At 41.2% G+C, this 24,011-nt stretch overlaps 1 protein-coding gene across 3 annotated transcripts; it reads left to right on the forward strand.

The window, feature by feature from the left end:
- The first annotated feature begins 13,794 nt into the window (after positions 1–13,794).
- Positions 13,795–19,204, forward strand: PBDC1 (polysaccharide biosynthesis domain containing 1). 3 transcript variants are annotated; one of them, XM_054473121.2, is made up of 6 exons: positions 13,795–14,238; positions 14,631–14,696; positions 15,914–15,973; positions 16,496–16,636; positions 17,884–17,995; positions 18,619–19,204. In XM_054473121.2, exons 1-6 carry the CDS (start codon positions 14,209–14,211, stop codon positions 18,909–18,911), a joined length of 702 nt encoding a protein of 233 aa, XP_054329096.1. In that variant the 5' UTR covers positions 13,795–14,208; the 3' UTR covers positions 18,912–19,204. The 3 variants fall into 3 exon arrangements, with proteins under 3 accessions (XP_054329096.1, XP_063516753.1, XP_063516754.1); XM_063660683.1 differs by having other exon boundaries at positions 14,086–14,238; positions 18,692–19,204; XM_063660684.1 differs by lacking the exon at positions 17,884–17,995 and having other exon boundaries at positions 14,086–14,238.
- Positions 19,205–24,011: the final 4,807 nt, after the last annotated feature.

Below are 24,011 nucleotides of genomic sequence, written 5' to 3' on the forward strand. Positions count from 1 at the left end.
GATCAACAAATATTGGGGATTAAATTACAAATTTCATGGGGTGTATAGCATATGTAAGAAATAAGGAACACTGGAGCCCTGGCTGGCAAGATGGCCAAATAGGAACAGCTCCAGTCTGCAGCTCCCAGCGAGATCAATGCAGAAGATGGGTGATTTTTACATTTTCTACTAAGGTACCCGGCTCATCTCACTGGGACTGGTTGAACAGTGGGTGCAGCCCAAGTAGGGTGAGCCGAAGCAGAGTGGGGTGTTGCCTCACCAGGGAAGCGCAAGGGGTCCGGGAGCTCCGTCTCCTAGCCAAGGGAAGTCATTAGGGACTGTACTGTGCACTTCGGCCCAGATACTGTGCTTTTCCCACAGTCTTGGCAACCCACAGACCAGGAGATTCATTCTGGTGCCCACGCCACCAGGGCCCTGGGTTTCCAGCACAAAACTGGGCGGCCATTTGGGCAGACACTGAGCTAGCCGCAGAAGTTTTTCATACCCCAGTGGCTCCTGGAATGCCAGCAAGACAGAACTGTTCACTCCCCTGGAAAGGGGGCTGAAGCCAGGGAGCCAAGTGGTCTGGCTTGGTGGGTCCCACCCCCAAGGAGCCCAGCAAGCTAAGATCCACTGGCTTGAAATTCTCACTGCTACCACAGCAGTCTGAGCTCGACCTGGAATGCTCCAGCTTGGTGGGGGGAAGGGCATCTGCCATTGCTGATGCTTGAGTAGGTGGTTTCACCCTCATAGTGTAAACAAAGCCCCCTAGAAATTCCATCTGGGCAGAGCCCACCACACCTCACTCAGCAAGGCCACTGCAGCCAGACTGCCTCTCCAGATTCCCTCCTCTCTGGGCAGGGCATCTCTGAAAACAAGGCAGCAGCCCAATTCAGGGACTTATAGATAAAACACCCACCTCCCTGAGACAGAGCACCTGGGGGAAGGGGCGGTTGGGGGCACAGCTTCAGCAGACTTAAATGTCCCTACCTGGCAGCTCTGAAGAGAGCAGCGGATTTCCCAGCACAGTGTTCGAGCTCTGATAAGGGACAGACTACCTCCTCAAGTGGGTCCCTGACCCCCATGTATCCTGACTAGGAGGCACCTCACAGTAGGGGCCGACAGAAACCTCAAACAGGAGAGCTCTGGCTGGCATCTGGCAGGTGCCCCTCTAGGAAGAAGCTTACAGAGGAAGGAACAGACAGCAATCTTTGCTGTTCTGCAGCCTCCACTGGTGATAACCAGGCAAACAGGGTCTGGAGTGGACCTCCAGCAAACTCCAGCAGACCTGCAGCGGAGGGGCCTGACTGTTAGAAGGAAAACTAATAAAGAGAAAGGAATAGTATCATCATCAACGAAAAGGACATCAATTCAGAGACCCCAGCAGAAGGTCACTGACTTCAAAGACCAAAGGTACATAAATCCACAAAAATGGGGAGAAGTCAGCACAAAAAGGCTGAAAATTCCAAAAACCAGAATGCCCCTTCTCCTCCAAAGGATCACAGCTCCTCTCCAGCAAGGGAACAAAACTGGATGGAGAATGAGTTTGATAAATTAATAGAAGTAGGCTTCAGAAGGTGGTTAATAACAAACTCCTCCGAGCTAAAGGAGCATGCTCTAACCCAATGCAAGGAAGCTAAAAACCTTAAAAAAGGTTAGACAAATTGCTAACCACAATAACCAGTTTAGAGAAGAACATAAATGACCTGATGGAGCTGAAAAACACAGCACAAGAACTTTGTGAAGCATACACAAGAATCAACAGCTGATTCGATCAAGCAGAAGGAAAGATATCAGAGATTGAAGATCAACTCAAAGAAATAAAGTGAGAAGCCAAGATTAGAGAAAGAACAGTGAAAAGAAAGAAACAAAGCCCTCAAGAAACATGGGACTATGTGAAAAGACTAAATCTGTGTTTGATTAATGTACCTGAAAATGACAGGAAGAATGAAACCAAGTTGGAAAACACTCCTCAGGATATTATCCAGGAGAACTTCCCCAACCTAGCAAGGCAGGCCAACAATCAAATTCAGGAAATACAGAGAACACCACAAAGATACTCTTCAAGAAGAGCAACCCCAAGACACGTAACTGTCAGGTTCACCAAGGTTGAAAGGAAGGAATAAAATACTAAGGGCAGCCAGAAAGAAAGGTTGGGCTACCCACAAAGGGAAACCCATAAGACTAGCAGTGGATCTCTTGGCAGAAACCCTACAAGCCAGAAGAGAGTGGGGGCCAATATTCAACATTCTTAAAGAAAAGAATTTGCAACCCAGAATTTCATATCCAGCCAAACTAAGCTTCATAAGTGAAGGAGAAATAAAATCCTTTACAGACAAGCAAATGCTGAGAGATTTTGTCACCACCTGGCCTGCCTTACAAGAGCTCCTGAAGAAAGCACTAAACATGGACAGGATCAACCGGTACCAGTCACTACAAAAACATACCAAATTGTAACGACCATCGACACTATGAAGAAACTGCATCAACTAGTGGACAAAATAACCAGCTAGGATCACAATGACAGGATCAAATTTACACATAATCATATTGACCTTAAATGTAAATGGACTGAATGCCCTAATTAAAAGACACAGACTGGCAAGTTGGATAAAGAGTCAAGAATACAGCATCAGTGTGCTGTATTCAGGAGATGCATCTCACGTGCAAAGACACACATAGGCTCAAAATAAAGGGAGGGAGGAATATTTACCAAGCAAATGGAGAGCAAAAAAGAAAGCAGGGGTTGCAATCCTAGTCTCTGATAAAACAGACTTTAAACCAACAATGATCAAAAAAGACAAAGATGGGCATTACATAATGGTAAAGGGATCAATACAACAAAAAGAGCTAACTATCTTAAATATATATGCACCCAATACAGGAGCAGCCAGATTCATAAAGCAAGTTCACAGAGACCTACAAAGAGACTTAGACTCCCACACAATAATAGTGGTAGACTTTAACACCTCATTGTCAATATTAGAAAGATCAGTGAGACAGAATATTAACAGGACTATCCAGGACTTCAACTCACCTCTGGACCAAGCAGACCTAATATACATCTACAGAACTCTCCACCCCGAATCAACAGAATATACATTCTTCTCAGCACCACATTGCACTTATTCTAATATTGCCCATATAAATGGAAGTAAAACACCCCTCAGCAAACGCAAAAGAACGGAAATCATAACAAACAGTCTCTCAGACCACAGTGCAATCAAACTAGAAGGTAGGATTAAGAAACTCACTCAAAACCACACAACTACATGGAAACTGAAGAACTTGCTCCTGAATGACTACTGGGTAAATAGCAAAATGAAGGCAGAAGTAAAGATGTTCGTTGAAAACAGTGGGAACAAAGACACAACGTACCAGAATCTCTGGGACACAGCTGAAACAGTGTTTAGAGAGAAATTTATAGCACCAAATGCCCATAAAAGCAAGCAGGAAAGATCTAAAATCAACACCCTAATATCACATTTAAAAGAACTGGAGAAGCAGGAGCAAAAAATTCAAAAGCTAGCAGAAGTTAAGAAATAACTAAGGTCAGAGAAGTGAAGGATATAGAGACATGAAAAAACCTTCAAAAAATCAATGAATCCAGGAGCTGGTTTTTTGAAAAGACCAAAAAAATAGATAGACCACTAGCCAGAATAATAAAGAAAAAAAAAGAGAAAAGAATCAAATAGATGCAATAAAAATGATAAAGGGGATGTCACCACTAATCCCACAGAAATACAAACTACCATCACAGAATACTATAAACACTTCTATGCAAATAAACTAGAAAATCTAGAAGAAATGGATAAGTTCCTCGAAACATACACTCTCCCATGACTAAACCAGGAAGAAGTCAAAACCCTGAAGAGACCAATAACAAGGTCTGAAATTGAGGTAGCAATTAATAACCTGCCAACCATAAAACGTCCAGGACCAGACAGATTCACAGCCAGATTCTACCAGAGGTACAAAGAAGAGCTGGTACCATTCCTTCTGAAAATATTCCAAACAATAGAAAAAGAGGGAATCCTCCCTAACTCATTTTATGAGGCCAGCATCATCCCAATACCAAAACCTGGCAGAGACACAACAAAAAAAGAAAATTTCAGGCCAATATCCCTGATGAACATCGATGCAAAAATCCTCAATAAAGTACTGGCGAACCAAATCCAGAAGCACATCAAAAAGCTTATCCAACACGATCAAGTCAGCTTCATCCCGCGGTTGCAAGGCTGGTTCAACATATGCAAATCAATAAACGTAATCCATCACATAAACAGAACCAACGACAAAAACCACATGATTATCTCAATAGATGCAGAAAAGGCCTTCCATAAAATTCAACAGCCCTTCATGCTAAAAACTTTCAATAAACTAGGTATTAATGGAAGATATCTCAAAATAATAAGAGCTATTTATAATAAACCCACAGCCAATATCATACTGAATGGGCAAAAACTGGAAGCATTCCTGTTGAAAACTGGCACAAGATAAGGATGCCCTCTCTTACCAATTCTATTCAACATAGTATTGGAAGTTCTGGCCAGGGCAATCAGGCAAGAGAAAGAAATAAAGTGTATTCGATTAGGAAAAGAGGAAGTCAAATTGTCCCTGTTTGCAGATGACATGAATGTATATTTAGAAAACCCCATTGCCTCAGCCCAAAATCTCCTTAAGCTGATAAGCAACTTCAGCAAAGTGGCAGGATACAAAATCCATGTACAAAAATCACAAGCATTCCTATACACCAATATAGCAGATCAACAGAGAGCCAAATCATGAGTAAACTCCAATTCACAATTGCTACAATGAGAATACAATACCTAGGAAAACAGCTCACAATGGATGTGAAGGATCTTTATAAGGATAACTAAAAACCACTGCTCAAGGAAATAAGAGAGGACACAAACACATGTAAAAATATTCCATGCTCATGGCTAGGAAAAATCAATATCGTCAAAATGGCCATATTGCCCAAAGTAATTCATAGATTCAATGCTATGCCCATCAAGCTACCATTGACTGTCTTCACAGAATTGGAAAAAACTACTTTCAATTTCATATGGAACCAAAAAAGAGCCCGTATAGCCAAGACAATCCTAAGCAAAAACAACAAAGCTGGAGGCATCACACTACCTAACTTCAACTATACCATAAGGCTACATTAACCAAAACAGCATGGTACTGCTACCAAAACAGATATATAGATCAATGGAACAGAACAGAGGCCTCAGAAATAACTCCACATGTATACAGCCATCTGATCTTTGACAAACCTGAGAAAAACAAGCAATTGGGAAAGGATTCCCTATTTAAGAAATGGTGTTGGGAAAACTGGCTAGCCATATGCAGAAAGCTGAAACTGGATCCCTTCCTTACACGTTATACAAAAATTAACTCAAATGATTCAAAGATTTAAACGTAAGACCTAAAACCATAAAAACCCTAGAAGAAAACCTAGGCAATACCATTTAGGGCACAGGTATGGGCAAAGACTTCATGACTAAAACACCAAAAGCAATGGCAACAAAAGTCAAAATTAACAAATGGGATCTAATTAAATTAAAGAGCTTCTGCACAGCAAAAGAAACTATCATCAGAGTGAACAGGCAACCTACAGAATGGGAGAAAATTTTTGCAATCTATCCATCTAACAAGGGTCTTATATCCAGAATCTACAAAGAACTTAAACAAATTTACAAAAAAAAACCCAAAAACCAAAAAAACCAAACAACCTCATCAAAAAGTGGGCAAAGGATACGAACAGACACGTCTCAAAAGAAGACATTTATGCGGCCAAAATCATATGAAAAAAAGTTCATCATCACTGGTCATTAAAGGAATGCAAATCAAAACCACAATGAGATACCATCTCATGCCAGTTAGAATGGCAATCATTAAAAAGTCAGGAAACAACAGATGCTGGAGAGAATGTGGACAAATAGGAACACTTTTCCACTGTTGGTGGGAGTGTAAATTAGTTCAACCATTCTGGAAGACAGTGTGGTAATTTCTCAAGGATCTAGAACTAGAAATACTATTTGACCCAGCAATCCCATTACTGGGCATATACCCAAAGGATTATAACTCAGTGTACTATAAAGACACATGCACATGTATGTTTATTGTGGCACTGTTCACAATAGTCAAGACTTGGAACCAACCCAAATGCTCCTCAATGATAGACTGGATAAAGAAAATGTGGCACATATACACCATGGAATACTATGCAGCCATAAAGAAGGATGAGTGTATGTTCTTTGCAGGGACATGGATGAAGCTGGAAGCCATCATTCTCAGCAAACTAACATGAGAACAGAAAACCAAACACCACGTTTTCACTCATAAGTGGGAGTTGAACAATGAGTACACATGGACACAGGGAGGGGAACATCACACACCAGGGCCTGTTGGGGGGTAGGGGGCTAGGGGAGAGGGAGCATTAGGAGAAATCCCTAATGTATGTGACGGGTTGATGGGTGCAGCAAACCACCATGGCACGCATATAGCTATGTAACAAACCTTCACGTTCTGCACATGTACCCCAGAACTTAAAGTATATATATAGAAATAAGGAACACACAAAGGAGATAACATGTAAACTATGTGAAATGCAAGCCCCACTAAGGGTAAAACGATGGTATCACACTGAAAGTGGATACCATCTCTTGTGCTACCCTAAAATGCTCCACAAAATGAACCATGGTCTCTACACTAAGATATTAATACATCTTAGATAGGATGGCGAAAGAACATCCAGCTGTATAATGAGAGCCCTCGCTTATCAATCTCAGGTCTCTTTGAGGCCTGGTCTGTTGATTGTGACATAATCTCCTACAACACCAGGGACAGTGTAAGTGAGATGTGAAAGATAAATATCTCCATGGAAGGAAGGAAGCCCTTCCTTCTAGGATACTTTCGACTCTGACTCACTGGCCTCTCTTGCTGGTTTCTCAAAGTATAAAAAGTTTTGTACCCTCAAAACCTGCTTGCACAAAACCTACATGCTCCCTAAGTATGCACAGGGTTGAAGGGCCAATTTTTCTTCCCAGTTTCCCCAGAGATAGTAGAATTTATCTGTGAGTTCTGTTGGTTGGGCCCATCTCATATTCTTCAGGTTCCATTTATTTATAAGACATTGCTGCTTTCAATGTGTCATCAAATCTTTCTGCTCTCCGAGAAGCCTGAAATGTCTTATGGTTCCTGGCACAGGGTTCAAGGATGATGCAGGGCTTTTTTTTTTTTTTTCAGTTGTGCTGCAGATAGCATGAGGGAGCAGCCCATAATTTCTGCATGCAGCTGCTTATTACAGTAAATAAAATCATAGTATCTTAGTTCATTTGTGCTGCTTTAACAAAATACTACAGACTAGGTAATTTATAGACAGTAGAAGTTTATTTATCACAGTTCTGGAGGTTTGGAAATCCAGCATCATGGCACCAGCTGGTGAGGGCCTGGCCTCTCTGCTTCTATGAATGATACTTTGTTGTTGCATCCTCTGGAGGGTAGGAACTCTGTGTTGTCTGTCGCATGGCGGAGGGAACAGACAAGGCAACAAGGGGTGAACTTCCTCTTCAGGCCCTTTTATAAGATCGCCTAATCCCATTCATGAGGGCTCTACCCCAATCACCTCCCAAAGGCCACAACTCCTAATACTGTTGCTCTGGGGATGAAGATTCAAAGTCAGTTTTGGAGGGCACGAAAACATTTGTACTGTAGAGTATAACTTCCACTAATTGAGCCAGTCTCCTAATTAGATTATGTTCTGCACTACATGAATGATTTCAGAATAATGCCACAGTTAGGTATTTTTGTGCTCATTTAATTCTTTTAAATGAGACCCTGTTCTAAAATGGTATATAAAAGAATTAGGACTTGATTTCAAGGTCTAAGTTTATCACTAGATGGTATTATGGATACTGGATGGTTTTTCTTGAGTTTCCCTTCCTGAGAGGCAAATCTGTTTACCAGCTACAATATGGCAGTACCTGTAGTTCATGGCCAGCCTGGCAGCACTATCTTACTACAGTACCCTTTGGAGCACTAAAGTTACTGTTAATGACAAAGAGAAAGGATGGAGAAGAAATTCTGGATATGACAAAATGCCGAGAGGGGTTTATGGAGACTAGTGAATGTAAAAGGGAGGGACATTGATGGCATCCGTGTCATGATGGCCACTGCACCTCAAGACAACAAGATCTTCAGGGATTTGTGAGTCCTCAAGTCATAAGGGATGCAATACATTGTGTCATCTCCTGTAACAACTGTGTCAGGTTGGCCAGAATGGCATCTCAAAGAACTGTTGTACTTACCCCTGACCACAAAACAGTCTGGGGACAGGATCACCATTCTCACATGTAACAGTTTCAGCAAGATGGCACAAACCACTTATTTTACTTGCTCCCCATTACATTTTGTTAACCAGGTTTTCTCCTCTCATGGAATACTCTATCACAATATTTCTGACCACAGCCCCAGGTTTTTTTTTTCTTTTGCTTCCAGCTTTTGGTAACAGGTTTCTAAGCCAACCAAGTTTGCTTTCCTGTCTGTAGTCTAATAGCCAAATAGACCATAAGAATCATGTCCCTGAAGAATGACCACATGGCCTATTTTGCTACTCAATTCATGTTCAGTAACTCATTGAGCTCATTATCCCAGGTATGGCTAGTTTATACCTAGTTCATACATCAATTTAGGCTAGAAGCCATACCTGGTATTAACTCTTTGTTACTTTTTGAGACATACTGCACCACATGTTGTAATGTAATTATTATAACTGTTTCATGGATGCTTGAAAATAATGCATAGTATATAATTGTTGGGTTTAGGGTTGTGTACTCATGAAATCAAGTATTTTTATTATGTTGTTTGAAACTTCTAAATTCTTATTAAATTATTGGCTGTTTGATCTATCAATTGCTGAGAGATGTGTTAAAATATATCTTTTAATGACTTGCTTATTTCTGCTTGTACTTTTTTCAATTTTTGCTTTATATATCTTGAAGCTGTACTACTACAAAGTGTCTGGGACAAGGCTTAATCTGGGAAGGCATCCCGAGGTCACTGTTGCACTTTCTCCTGACCATAGAACATGTCTTGTTAACATGATTAATAGAGATATCCTCTTTAACATCCTGCTTTCACATTAAGCAGCCTTATAAGAGGATATGAGTTATCTCCTGTAATTATCATGAACCACACCTGTCACAACAAACACTTTTATTATCCAGATTTTATATTTTTATAGCAAACTAACTTACATGATTTCTCACTGTAGCCCTATTTTTACTCCCAGCTTTTAATGACCAGCTTCAACATTTTTCAAATTGCCTGTCTCATATAGTCTGACAGCCACCAAGACCATGTAATCCATTTTCTTAGGTAGTATGTACATGGTTTAACCAACTGCAAATAGCAGTACTCATCTAACTACTGTGCTACTGACAAACCCATGTTTGATAACTCACTGCCTTCCTCTGCCCTGTCTCCTACCAATTATAATTTTTACCTTCTCCACTCTCCTTGGATACCTTGTGTTATAGATGCCTTAGCCTTTTAATCAGGACTGGTGATGCCTTTTGGTTCCACCGATGGCATATTCCCATTACCCGTATAGGAAGCTAAAGAACAACTCATTGGAGTCCTTCCAAAAAATAGAGGAAATTATACCAGTGGATTTCCATCCCCAGTTTTCTTACTCAACACCAAAAGGTCTTTTCTTGATGTAGGTTTTTTTTTTTTTTTTTTTTTTTTTTTTTTTTTTTTTTGGAGACGGAGTCTTGCTCTGTCACCAGGCTGGAGTGCAGTGGTGCGATCTTGGATCTTGGCTCACTGCAACCTCCACCTTCCCAGTTCAAGCGATTCTCCTGCCACAGACTCCTGAGTAGCTGGGACTACAGGCGTGCGCCACCACGCCCGGCTAATTTTTTTTATTATTAGTGGAGATGGGCTTTCACCATGTTGGTCAGGATGGTCTCGATCTATTGATCTCATGATCCACCCACCTCGGCCTCCCAAAGTGCTGGGATTACAAGCCTGAGCCACCGTGCCCAGCCTGATATAGCTCTTAAAGTCCACCAACCCTCCCTTTTTATTTCCTGCCTTTCGTTCTTGACTGATTCCTCTCTCCTTTGTTTTAACAGCTAACTATTTTGAGTCTATCCAAAATAAGGTAAAGGCAAACACATATTCTGATAACTTTGCCTAGGCTGGTTTCCTTGCCTGGCAATATGAAAAGCTCCAGGTGACAATTTTATCTCCTGCTGTTTTGGGATACAGAGGCAGTTGGCTTTTGCAATATTGGGAGGAGTCAATTCCTGGTCTCTACAAGTATCTAAGTCTGAGTGGTTGAGTAGTAAGTATTTATCTTATTTTATAGTTATGTATGTATGTATGTATCTATGTATTTATTTGAGGTAGAATCTTGATCTGTCACCCAGGTTAGAGTGTAGTGGCACAGTTGTGGCTCACTGTAGCTAGCCTTGGCCTCCCAGCCTCGAGCAACCCTCCTGCCTCAGCCTCCCAAATAGCTGAGACTACAGGCATGTGCCAACACTCCAGGCTAATTAAAATTTTTTTTTTTTGTAGAAATGGAGTTTCACCATATTGCCCAGACTTGTCTCAATCTTCTGGAGTCAAGCAAACCGCCTGCCTCAGCCTCCCAAACTGCTGAGGTTACTGGTTTGAGCCACCACATCCAGCCTAGTTACCTTATTTAAAACAATAAAAAATAACCCTAAAAAACAAAGTATTCACATATTACACATTTTAATGGGTTTTTAAATTGAAAGGCAGGCAAGGGGCAGTGGCTCACACTTGTTATCCCAGCACTTTGGGAGGCCGAGGTGGGTGGATCATTTGAGGTCAAGAGTTCGAGACCAGCCTGGTCAACATGATGAAACCTCGTCTCTACTAGAAATAAAAAAAAAAAATAGCCCAGCGTGGTGGTGCGCACCTGTAATCCCAGCTACTCGGGAGGCTGAGGCAGGAGAATCACTTGAACCTGGGAGGCAGAGGTTGCAGTGAGCTGAGATCGTGCCACTGCACTCCAGCCTGGGTGACAAAGTGAGACTGTCTCAAAAATAAATAAATAAATAAATAAATTAATTAATTAATTAATTAATTTAAAGGCAATTAATTTCCTCAAAATATTAGATAAAGCAAATTACTCAAATGCTTCCTCAAGTAAAAGACCAGTTGGGTCTCTTGGATTTATTCATGTCTATTTATTATGCACCAATTTGGCCATCAACTTGAGTCTATACCTCTATGCTACTCTATTGACCTCCTGGTAATGCTTCTGCATTTACTAACATTCGGCATACATGTGGATGATTCATCTTACATTCAGAGTTCTGTATTATATGGAGACTGCTGCCTTTGAAAAATCATGTCCTCCAGCTTTAGCGGTTCCCTAAAAACTTCCCTCCATCTCCCTGTTTGATTGGTTCTTCCACTCCCCTGAGTTGCTATTCAGAGCAAGCAAATTGTTAAAGACAAGACTTTAACATATTCCCTCTTGCGCTGAGCTGCCCTCTTACACTTTATGGAGAAAACAGAAGGTGTCTGGAAGGAACACCACAATTTCCTATTTTTGCTATCTCTCTTCATTCATGAAGTTTCTCTGGAGATAGACCTAGCTCATCCTCCAGGACGGTATTTTGCATAAGGCCAGTTACAAAGTACTCTTAAGTTTCTCTAAACTGAAAATAATTTTTGAAGTGCCTGGGTTTCCTAAAACATTAAAAATAAGACCCATTAACCATATGATTAATTATATGATCCAGTGATCCCAATTCTGGGTAAATATCCAAAAAAAATGAAGGCAAGTTCTCACAGTGATATTTGTACACTCATGTTCATAGTAGCATTATTCACAATAGCCAGAAGGTGAAAGCAACCCAAGTGTTTATCGATGAATAAATGGATAAACAAGATGTTGTATTTACATACAATGGATTTTTTTTTTTCTTGAGATAGAGTCTCACTCTGTTGCCCAGGCTGGAGTGCAGTGGCGTGATCTCGGCTCAGTGCAACCTCTGCCTCCCAGGTTCAAGCAATTATCCTGTCTCAACCTCCCAAGTAGCTGGGATTACAGGCACCCGCCACCATGCCTGGCTAATTTTTTTGTATTTTTAGTACAGACGGGCTTTCACTGTGTTAGCCAGGCTGGTTTCAAACTCCTGATCTCAAGTGATCCGCCTGCCTCAGCCTCCCAAAGTATTAGGATTACAAGCATGAGTCACCGCACCCGGCCTTAATGGAATATTATTCAGCTTTAAAAATGTAAGAAATCCTGTCATATGCTACAACGTGGATGAAAGTTGAGGACATTATCCAGTCCCCAAAAGAAAAATACTGTATAACTCCAGTTATATGCAGTGTCTAACATAGTTAAATTCATAGAAACAGAAAATAGAATGGTGGCTACCAGGGGCCAAAAGGAGAGGAAAGTGGAGAATCATTCTTTAATGCATACAGAGTTTCAGTTTTGCAAGATGGAAAAGTTCTGGAGATCTGTCACACAACAATGTAAACATACTTAACACTACCTAAGTGTACACTTAAAAGTGAATAAAACGGTAAATTTTTATATTATCTGATCTTTACCCCGATTTTTTTTTTAAATCCCTAGACCTCATGTTTCTTTCTAGCTGCACCTGTTTTGGAAGAACTTTCCATGATCACTAACATCTCTTCTTTATCTCCTACTCCCTCTTCAACCCACTACCATCTGACTTCTGCCCTTGTTCAGGTTGTCAATGACCATTCCACTAAACCTGCTCTTGCTAAGGTTGTCAACCTCCCTATATTTTTATGCTTAGTATACTCAACTGAGAGTATTGGGGTCTGGTCACCACTTATTTCTAGAAGCTCTTACATCCTTTGGTTTCTGTGAGGCTCTGCCTTGTTCTTTGACAGACAATCGACAACTTTTTTTTTGTCTTTTTTTTTTTTTGCTGCCTTTTTTCCTTCATAAATGCTTGACCTGCTGCTTTTTATGTCTTTACAGTTCTTTAGAGTCTTCTTATGAAAGCTCAACTAAACCTGAAGTACCAACTATCAAATTTATCTCTGATCAGATCTCCCTCTGCCTGGTCAATTCTATCTGAAGGACCCATAGGCTCTTCTAACTTAACTTCTCAAATTAAACTCATCATTTCTCCTCTGTGTTCCCTTGCTCAACGATATTTATGCCCAAATCCTATTCTGAAATCTGGGAGTCATACTAGAATCCTAATTCCCCTTTATCCTCTACATGAAATTAGTCAAAAAGTTCTATTGATTCTAAGCCCCATTAATTCTCAAAATTCATCTCAACTGCCACTGCTTTAGTTTAGATTTTCATCACCCACTGCCTTCAAGCTGGTGTCTCTGTCTCCAATTTTGTCTTCCTCAAATTAATCTTCTATGTTGTGTTAGAGTGATCATAAAAGTTAAATCTGACCATGAAGCTGGCCTACTTAAAAATCTTCAGTAGCTTACTGTTGCTCTAAGGGTAAACTCTCTACTCCTTAACATTCAGCATACCAAAAGCCCTGTGCTCCCTCAAATGATTATAGATGACTCCACTTTGGATTCAGCTATACTGTTTCTGTAATTCCCAGCAAGGTGCCACTAATGGCTTTGTTTGTGCTATTCCCTCTGCCTGGACTGTCGTTCCCTGTCTGCTTGGCTAAGCTCCCCTTCGTGATTAGGCTTAGGTATCCCCCATTCATGCTCCCACATCATCCGATGCTATGCTGTGAGCACTACTGTATCCGGTCCCTCACTATATCTAGTTCTTCCAAGGCAGGGACTAAATTCTTCATTCCTGCACTCTGCGCCCTAGCACCATGCATTTTCGTGAATCACTCCCTGGTTCGGGGTACTGGTGTGTATGTGTATGCGCATGTGCGTATATGCGCATATGAATGGAGAGTAAATTTGAATTTTTTGCTGGGCACACGGCGCAGTGAAGACAAGAAAGGGGCACTATTTTAACACAACCTTTTCCCGTGATCACCACCGAAAATTACTGACGAGTCAATCACCTCAGATCTCTCAAGCAGTCCAGCCTACGCAACAGTACTCCACCTCTGCGCCTGCGCAGAGAGGGTAAGGCGGGGCCAGCAACGTCCTCAGCGGGAGGGAGAGCTCACGGTGGAGCCGCCAGTTGAGGACTCTGATACCGCTCAGCTTTCCAATCAGCTGCGGAAGGAGCCACGCTTTCTGGGTTGCAACATGGCGGCCACCAGTGGAACTGATGAACCGGTGAGACGCTGCTCTGGGGTCGGGTGAGTGGGGAGGTCGATCCAGGTGGAGCCTTTTTTTTTTTCTTTTTTGAGACAAGGTGTCACTCAGTCGCCCAGGCTGGAGTGCAGTAGTGGGATCACGGCTTACTGCAGCCACGACCTCCGGGGCTCAGGTCTTCCGCCCACCTCAGCCTCCCGAGGAGCTGGGACTACAGGCCCGTGCCACCACGCCCAGCTACATTTTTTGTATTTTTTGTAGAGACGGGGTTTCGCCATGTTGCCCAGGCTGGTCTCAAACTCCTGGGCTCAGGCGATCCGCCCGCCTCGGCCTCCCAAAGTGCTGGGATTACAGGCACGAGCCACCGCGCCCGGCCTTGGGGGGAGCCTTGAACTCTTTTTCCTCCTTTCTAGGTTTCCGGGGAGTTGATGTCTGTGGCACATGCGCTTTCTCTCCCAGCAGAGTCGTATGGCAACGATGTGAGTATGACTCACCCACAGCTCCCACCCACTCAGCTAGCCTGGAATCTGCAGGACCTGCCACTAAGTTATAACTTCATGTCCTGATAATCTGCTGCAGACCCTCTCCACTTACACCAGAAACTGCACCTTCGTTCAGTTCGTTTTAATCTTGGTCCACAAACGCAGGACTAATGCCTGTGGAAGTGGTTCCCCAAGTTGGCCACGCTTTGGAATTACTGGGGAACTTTTAAACATCCCGCTGCCTAGATTGCAGTTCATACCACCTAAATCAGAATGTCTGGAGAATGAGAGCCAAGAATCAGTATTTTTAAAGGGTCTCTGAGGGACTCCATTGTGCAGCAAAGTTGCACTGGCTTATGGTGTGTCTGGTTTAGAAAATTACTGAGAAGGTATATGAGGTATTTTCCAAAACAAGACAAGGGGATGTGAGAATAGTAAAAACACCCAAATAAGAGTATGATACATATAATGAGTGGGTCAGGCCATAAGATCCAAATAATTTAGCTGAAGGAGAAATCCCTAAGGGGCCAAGGCAGTGGAAGACTTGACTGAGGAAATGGAGCTTTACCTGTATCCTCAAAGTGTAGGTGGACAAAGGACATGGATTGGCACGCAGGAAAAGTGCATGGTCTAAGGCATGGAGGTAACGAATGTAAATGGCTTTTTCTGGAGTCAGTGAAATAGCTCGGTCTCGTTGGAGTGGGAGATTCCAGTGGAACCTCCAGTGGGGTGCTTGGTAAGACTTATTATAACCTTGACCTGTTTCATGTGCAAATTCATTTCTAGGTGTTACAGTATGGGGAATTGGCTGTTTGGTAAACAAAAATGATTACGACATGCTTCAGTCTTAAAAGTGAAAAGTAATTTTCATTTTGATTCTTTGTTCTCCCAACAGCTCAGTGGAATTGATGGGTATATTATTTCAGTTTTACAATGATTTAACTCAATCCTGAGAAGGTAATTTATCTGCTGCTTTATTTAGTCTCCCAGCTTTCACTAGCAGCTGGGAAAAGATAGCCGGTGGCTCATTGTGTTCATTATACTGTGTAGGTAGCTTCTTTTGGTTGTCATACAGACAAAATAATTACTGTCCAAATTTATTACTCCAGTTTTTATCATTTGACAGTAACATCAAGTTTGGTAGCCCTCTTGAGCATTAACTAGACATCCATATACTTCCTTTTTATGACCTGGAATTCTTCACTCCTTTGCAGCCTGACATTGAGATGGCTTGGGCCATGAGAGCAATGCAGCATGCTGAAGTCTATTACAAGGTGAGTTGTCTTTCTTCATCATTAAGCAGAATTAAACATGTAATTATAGTGTATGATGCTCTGCTTATCACTATTCTCAGCAAGTTAAACAGTTGTGTTTTGGAGATAGTTTTTATTAATGTAAGTTCTTACCCACAGACAACAGAGGAGCGAAGGCAAATTTGTTTCTACAATGAGTTCTGCTGCTTTCCCAGCATTATAATGCTAACTGACAAAAGGGCGTCTGGCCCATACATAGTAGGCACTTAATAAATGTTTGTTGAATGAATGAACAATCCACAGAGGGCAATAGCCAGGCAGTACTATGGTTAAGTAAGCCAACTGCCAAATTGGTGGAATGGATTGTAATAATATATTATAGCCTTAAACTGTGTCATGATTTCATCCAGGATGTAGACTGTCGACACTTCCTGAAGAGATCTTCTGCCTTGAGAATCATAAAGGTTTTCTGGTGGGGATGGGGAAGATAGAAGTATAGTAAATTACAGACCAGCATCTGTATGTTGTCTTACTGTTTCGCAGCTGATTTCATCAGTTGACCCACAGTTCTTGAAACTCACCAAAGTGGATGACCAAATTTACTCTGAGTTCCGGAAAAATTTTGAGACCCTTAGGATAGATGTATTGGACCCAGAAGAACTCAAGTCAGAATCAGCCAAAGAGGTAAAAATTCTCTTTCTTAAATATTACTTAGCATTTAACCAACAATTTTTTATTGTGAATTTTTTTTACATTTAAGCTCTTTTTTTGTTTGAGAAAAATATGTAAAGAACCAGAACTTCTTTTCTAGTTGTAATCAACTAAGTTAGGAAATGAATGTTTTTCCAGTTTATGGACTTTTCATGTTGTGTCTATTTTTTTCTCCTTTTTGTCTTGGACATTTTAAATCTCCACCCATCAGCCCTTTCAGAGGAGGATGGATCAGTTTATTTAGGTAGTATAGCCAGAAGGCTTGGATGGGGAGTGGCAAATAGGGTATAGGAAGGTGTTTTGATTCTCTGGATTTAAGTTCATGTGATTACAGGTCATGGGTAACTGGAAAACTTTTGTTTTTCATTGCTTATGTGATTATCCTATACTTTGATAGGAAACTAACACTTTTACAGTTAGGAAAAAAAAGTTTTCCTTGCGAGTAAACCCTTGGCTAATGAAAAATCTAAAGTTTTTGTTTGTTTTTTTTTGTTTGTTTGTTTTTTGTTTTGATACAGGGTCTCACTCTGTTGCCCAGGGTGGAGTGCGGTGGTGCCATCTCAGCTCACTGCAACCTCCACCTCTTGGGCTCAAACAGTCCTCCTGCTTCAGCCTCCCTAGTAGGTGGGACTGCAGGTGCATGCTACCATGCCCAGCTAATATTTTGTGTTTTTGGTAGAGACAGGGTTTCACCATGTTGACCAGGCTGGTCTTAAACTCCTGAGCTCAAGCGATCCGCCTGCCTTGGTCTTTCAAAGTGCTGGGATTGCTGGCGTGAGCCACCGCACCCAGCCAAGAATCTACAGTTTTAACTCCTAGCAGACAGTTTGTGATCTTTGTCTTTGGAAAATTGTCACTACTGAATGGACTTCTTTATTAAAATCATTTGTGTTTTAGTGGGGATAGATGACCATTTTGGGCTGAACTGACCAATAACTTCAAAACAAAACAATTGACTTAAGAAATAATATTTTAATTCTGCAGTAAAGGATTTATATATTTTTCAGAGTAAAATATTGTTCATCTTGGGAAATACCAGTCTAAAGACACAATAGGTAGCACAGAAATGCATTGTTAGTTTCACTGTGAAACCAACAGTCACCTCAATCCTAGTCTCACTATGATTATTTTCCTTACTGGGGAAATGGAAGTCCCTCTCCTGGCCTTAGTACATCAGCCTCTTGCATTTGTCAGCTAAAGCATCGTTTTTGCCTTTGTAGAAGTGGAGGCCATTCTGCTTGAAGTTTAATGGGATTGTTGAAGACTTCAACTATGGTACTTTGCTGCGACTAGATTGTTCTCAGGGCTACACTGAGGAAAACACCATCTTTGGTGAGTTTCTTCCCTCTGGAATTGTTTCTGTGTAAGGAGACTGAACAGTCTGGCTTTACTGATGAATCAGTGACATGTATAGTTAGGTCACCTTATCTTGTTTCATCTTTAAAGATCTTGTTGCTATTTTTTATGTGACTCGAAGATAGTTAAGTATTTTCAATCTCATTAATATGAGATTGGAATTAAAGATCTCTGAAATTTATGACTATACTGGAATGGTTTGCATGTTATTTCAATTTTGTCAGTAGATTTCCAGCATATTTAGGGAAGAGGCCAGGCACAGTGTCTCATGCCTTGTAATCCCAGCACTTTGGGAGGCTGACGTGAGGATCACTTGAGCTGAGGATTTTGAGACCAGCCTGGGCAACATAGGGAGACCCCATCTCTACAAAAACATTTAAAAAATTAGCCAGGTATAGTGGTGAGTGTTTGTAGTTCCAGCTATTCAGGAGACTGAGGCAGGAGGATTGCTTGAACCAGGGAAATTGAGGCTGCAGTAAGCTGTGATTGTGCCACTGCAGTCCAGCCCTGGTCATCAGAGTGAGACCCTGTCTCAAAAAAAAAGAGATTTAGGGAATAAACTGAGAGTAGGATGATAATCAATTCTGTTCACTTTTCAGCCCCCAGGATACAATTCTTTGCCATTGAAATTGCTCGGAACCGGGAAGGCTATAACAAAGCTGTTTATATCAGTGTTCAGGACAAAGAAGGAGAGAAAGGAGTCAACAATGGAGAAGAAAAAAGAGCTGACAGTGGAGAAGAAGAGAACACCAAGAATGGAGGAGAGAAAGGAGCTGATAGTGGAGAAGAAAAAGAGGGAGGAATCAACAGAGAAGACAAAACTGACAAAGGAGGAGAAAAAGGGAAAGAAGCTGACAAAGAAATCAACAAAAGTGGTGAAAAAGCTATGTAAGGTATACAGGGAACAGCACTCTAGAAGCTATGACTCAATTGAGACTACAAGTACCACGGTGCTACTTGCATAGACCCCTTTGGTTAAATGTAAATTCTTGTACAATGGAAGGATACTCAGGAGGACATCTTTCTAGTCTAACAGTCAGGAGCTGCTGTGGTCATTCCCTTGTATGAACTGGTCTAAAGACTGTTAGTGGGGTGTTAGTTGATTTTTCCTGGTATACTGTTTCTTGGCTGACACCCCTGGTCAAGTAAGAAATTTGTAAATAAATTTCTTTTGGTTATTATCTATATCTGTGACTGACTTTAAAAAGGTATTTGACACTTGAAATTTTTTTCAAATATGTAATCTCATCACCATGTCTTACATAAAATAATTTACTCCTGTTTCTTACTGCTTCTCACTGTTTCCTGTAGTGAAGTTCTCTAAGCTTGTTAAGTTATACCTGGTGTTGGGATTAGAAGTCCTTACATAAGAATTGACTCTTAATCTCTGAGTGACTATAACTCCCTGATTTCTTTGCTATATATGACAAAAGATTTGATAAATAGCAGCATCCTGAACCTGTCAGACTAGTGAATGCAGCCCAGTTCATATTAGAAGAGCAAGAGACTGGACATGCTTCAGTATTTGCTTTTCTTTTGGTAGCCAGAATGTTACCTGAAAGGTAGCAAAAAAAAAAAAAAAGGGAAAACCAGATAGAGTGGCTACCCTTTTTTTTTTTTTTGGAGATGAAGTCTTACTCTGACTCCCAGGCTGGAGTGCAGTGGCACAATCTCGGCTCACTGCAACCTTGGCCTCCTGGGTTCAAGTGATTCTCCTGCCTCAGCCTCCCAAGTAGCTGGGACCACAGGTGCGTGCTGCCACGCCCAGCTAATTTTTTGTATTTTTAGTAGAGACGGGGATTCTGTGAAGAAAGTCAATGGTGGCTTGATGGGGATAGCATTATATCTATAAATTACTTTGGGCAGTATGGCTATTTTCACTATATTGATTATTTTCTCTCCATGAGCGTGGAATGTTTTTCCATCTGTTTGTGTCCTCTCTTATTTCCTAGAGCAGTGGTTTGTAGTTTTCCTTGAAGAGGTCCTTCACATCCCTTGTAAGTTGTATTCCTAGGTCTTTTATTCTCTTTGTAGCAATTGTGAATGGGAGTTCACTCATGATTTGGCTCTGTCTATTTTTGGTTTATTGGTGATTTTTGCACATTGATTTTATATCCTGAGACTTTGCTGAAGTTGCTTATCAGCTTAAGGAGATTTTGGGCTGAGACGATGGGGTTTTCTAAATATACAATCATGTCATCTGCAAATAGAGACAATTTGACTTCCTCTTTTCCTATTTGAAAACCTTTTATTTCTTTCCCTTGGCTGATTGCCCTGACCAGAACTTCCAATACTACATTGAATAGGAGTGGTGAGAGAGGGCATCCGGGTCTTGTGCCGATTTCCAAAGGGGATGCTTCCAGCTTTTGCTCATTCAGTATGATATTGGCTGTCGGATTATCATAAATAGCTCTTATTATTTTGAGATACGTTCCATCAATACCTAGTTTATTGAGAGTTTTTAGCATGAAGGAGTGTTGAATTTTATGGAAGGCCTTTTCTGTATCTAATGAGATAATCATGTGTTTTTTGTCATTGGTTCTGTTTATGTGATGGATTACGTTTATTGATTTGTGTATGTTGAACCAGCCTTGCAACCGCGGGATGAAGCTGACTTGATCGTGGTGGATAAGCTTTTTGACGTGCTGCTGTATTCGGTGTGCCAGTATTTTATTGAGGATTTTCCCATCGATGTTCTTCAGGGATATTGGCCTAAAATTATCTTTTTTTTTGTTGTGTCTCTGCCAGGCTTTGGTATCAGGATGATGTTGGCCTCATAAAATGAGTTAGGGAGGAGTCCCTCTTTTTCTATTGTTTAGAATAGTTTCAGAAGGAATGGTACCAGCTCTTCTTTGTACCTCTGGTAGAATCTGGCTGTGAATCCGTCCGGTCCTTGAATTTTTTTTGGTTGCTAGGCTATTAATTACTGCCTCAATTTCAGACCTTGTTATTGGTCTATTCAGGGATTCGACTTCTTCCTGGTTTAGACCTGGGAAGGTGTATGCGTCCAGGAATTTATCCATTTCTTCTAGGTTTTCTAGTTTATTTGCATAGAGGTCTTTTTAGTATTCTCTGATGGTAGTTTGTATTTCTGTGGGATCAGCGGTGATATCTCCTTTATCATTTTTTATTGTGTCTATTTCATTCTCTCTCTTTTCTTCTTTGTTAGCCTGGCTAGCAGTCTATCCATTTTTTTGATCTTTCCAAAAAACAGCTCCTGGATTCATTGATTTTTTGAAGGGTTTTTTGTGTCTCTGTTGCCTTCAGTTCTGCTCTGATCTTAGTTATTTCTTGTCTTTAGTTAACTTTTGAATTTGTCTTCTCTTGCTTCTCTAGTTATTTTAATTGTGATGTTAGGGTGTCGAATTTAGATATATCCTGCTTTCTCTTGTGGACATTTAGTGCTATAAATTTCCCTCTAAATACTGTTTTGGCTGTGTCCCAGAGATTCTGGTATGTTGTGTCTTTTTTCTCATTGGTTTCAAAGAACATCTTTATTTCTGCCTTCTTTTCGTTATTTTCCCAGTAGGCATTCAATAGCAGGTTGTTCAGTTTCCATGTAGTTGTGCGGTTTTGAGTGAGTTTCTTAATCCTACCTTCTAATTTGATTGCACTGTGGTCTGAGAGACTGTTTGTTATGATTTCTGTTCTTTTGCATTTGTTGAGGAGTTTTTACGTCCAAATATGTGGTCAATTTTAGAATAAGTGTGATGTGGTTCTGAGAAGAATATATATTCTGTTGATTTGTGGTGGAGAGTTCTGTAGATGTCTACTAGGTCTGCTTGTTCCAGAGCTGAGTTCAAGCCGTGAATATCCTTGTTAATTTTCTGTCTCATTTATCTTTCTAATATTGACAGTGGGGTGTTAAAGTCTACCACTATTATTGTGTGGGAGTCTAAGTCTCTTTGTAGGTCTCTATGAACTTGCTTCATGAATCTGGGTGCTCCTTATTGGGTGCATATCTATTTAGGATAGCTAGCTCTTTTTGTTGCATTGATCCCTTTACCATTATGTAATACCCTTCTTTGTCTCTTTTGGTCTTTGTTGGTTTAAAGTCTGTTTTATCAGAGACTAGGATTGGAACCCCTGCTTTCTTCTGCTTTCCATTTGCTTGGTAAATATTTCTCCATCCCTTTATTTTGAGCCTATGTGTGTCCTTGCACGTGAGATGGGTCTCCTGAATACAGTACACTGATGGGTCTTGACTCTATCCAATTTGCCAGTCTTTGTCTTTTAATTGGGGCATTTAGCCCATTTACATTTAAGGTTCATATTTTTAATGTGTGAATTTGATTCTGTCATTATGATATTTGCTGGTTATTTTGCCTGTTAGTTGATGCAGTTTCTTCATAGTGTTGATGGTCTTCACAATTTGGTGTTTTTGCAGTGACTAGTACCGGTTGATCCTTTCCATGTTTAGTGCTTCCTTCAGGAGCTCTTGTAAGGCAGGCCTGGTGGTGACAAAATCTCTCAGCATTTGCTTGACTGTAGAGGATTTCATTTCTTCTTCGCTTATGAAGCTTAGTTTGGCTGGATATGAAATTCTGGGTTGAAAATTCTTTTAAGAATGTTGAATATTACCCTCCACTCTCTTCTGGCTTGTAGTGTTTCTGCAGAGAGATCCGGTGTTAATCTGATGGGTTTCCCTTCATAGGTAACCCGACCTTTCTCTCTGGCTGCCCTTCACATTTTTTCCTTCCTTTCAACCTTGGTGAACCTGACGATTATGTGTCTTGGAGTTGCTCTTCTCGAGGAGTATCTTAGTGGTGTTCTCTGTATTTCCTGAATTTGATTGTTGGCCTCTCTTGCTATTTTGGGAAAGTTCTCCTGGATAAGATCCTGAAGAATGTTTTCCAACTTGGTGCCATTTTCCCCGTCACTTTCAGGTACACCAATCAATCATAGGTTTGGTCGTTTCACATAATCTCATATTTCTTGGAGGCTTTGTTTACTTCTTTTCATTCTTTTTTCTCTCATCTTGTCTTCACACTTTATTTCATTAAATTGATCTTCATTCTCTGATAGCCTTTCTTATGCTTGATCGATTTGACTATTGATCCTTGTGTATGCTTCATGAAGTTCTCATGCTGTGTTTTTTTAGCTCCATCAGGTCATTTATGTTCTTCTCTAAACTGGTTATTCTAGTTAGCAATTCTTCTAACCTTTTTTCAAGATTCTTAGCTTCCTTGAACTGGGTTAGAACATGCTGCTTTAGCTCAGAGGAGTTTCTTATTACCCACCCTCTGAAGCGTACTTCTGTCAGTTTGTCAAACTCATTCTCCATCTAGTTTTGTTCCCTTGCTGGCGAGGAGTTGTGGTCCTTTGAAGGAGAAGAGGCATTCTGGTTTTTGGAATTTTCAGCCTTTTTGTGCTGTTTTTTTCTCCTCTTCGTGCATTTATCTACCTTTGCTCTTTGATGTTGGTGAGCTTTGGATGAGGTTTCTGTCTAGACGTCCTTTTTGTTGATGTTGATGCTATTCCTTTCTGTTTTTTAGTTTTCCTTCTAACAGTCAGCCCCCTCTCCTGCAGGTCTGCTGTAGTTTGCTGGAAGTCCACTCCAGACTCTATCTGCCTGGGTATCACCAGCAGAGGCTGCAGAACAGCATAGATTGCTGCCTCTTCCTTCTTCTAGAAGCTTCATCCCAGAGGGCCCCAGCCAGATGCCAGCCGGAGCTCTCCTGTATGAAGTGTCCGTCAACCCCTGCTGTGAGGTGTCTCCCAGTCAGGACGCACAGGGGTCAGGGACCCATTTGAGGCAGTCTGTTTCTTAGCAGAGCCCAAGCGCTGTGCTGGGAGATCCACTGCTCTCCAGAGCTGGCAGGCAAGAACGTTTAAGCCTGTTGAAGCTACACCCACAGTCACCCCTTCCCCCAGGTGCTCTGTCCCAGGGAGATGGAAGTTTTATCTATAAGCCCCTGACGGGCTGCTGCCTTTCTTTCAGAGATGCCCTGCCCCGAGAGGAGGAATCTAGAGAGGCAGTCTGGTTACAGTG

The sequence above is a fragment of the Pongo pygmaeus genome, chromosome X (assembly GCF_028885625.2).
Source record: "Pongo pygmaeus isolate AG05252 chromosome X, NHGRI_mPonPyg2-v2.0_pri, whole genome shotgun sequence".
In the NCBI taxonomy this organism is placed as follows: Eukaryota; Metazoa; Chordata; class Mammalia; order Primates; family Hominidae; genus Pongo; species Pongo pygmaeus.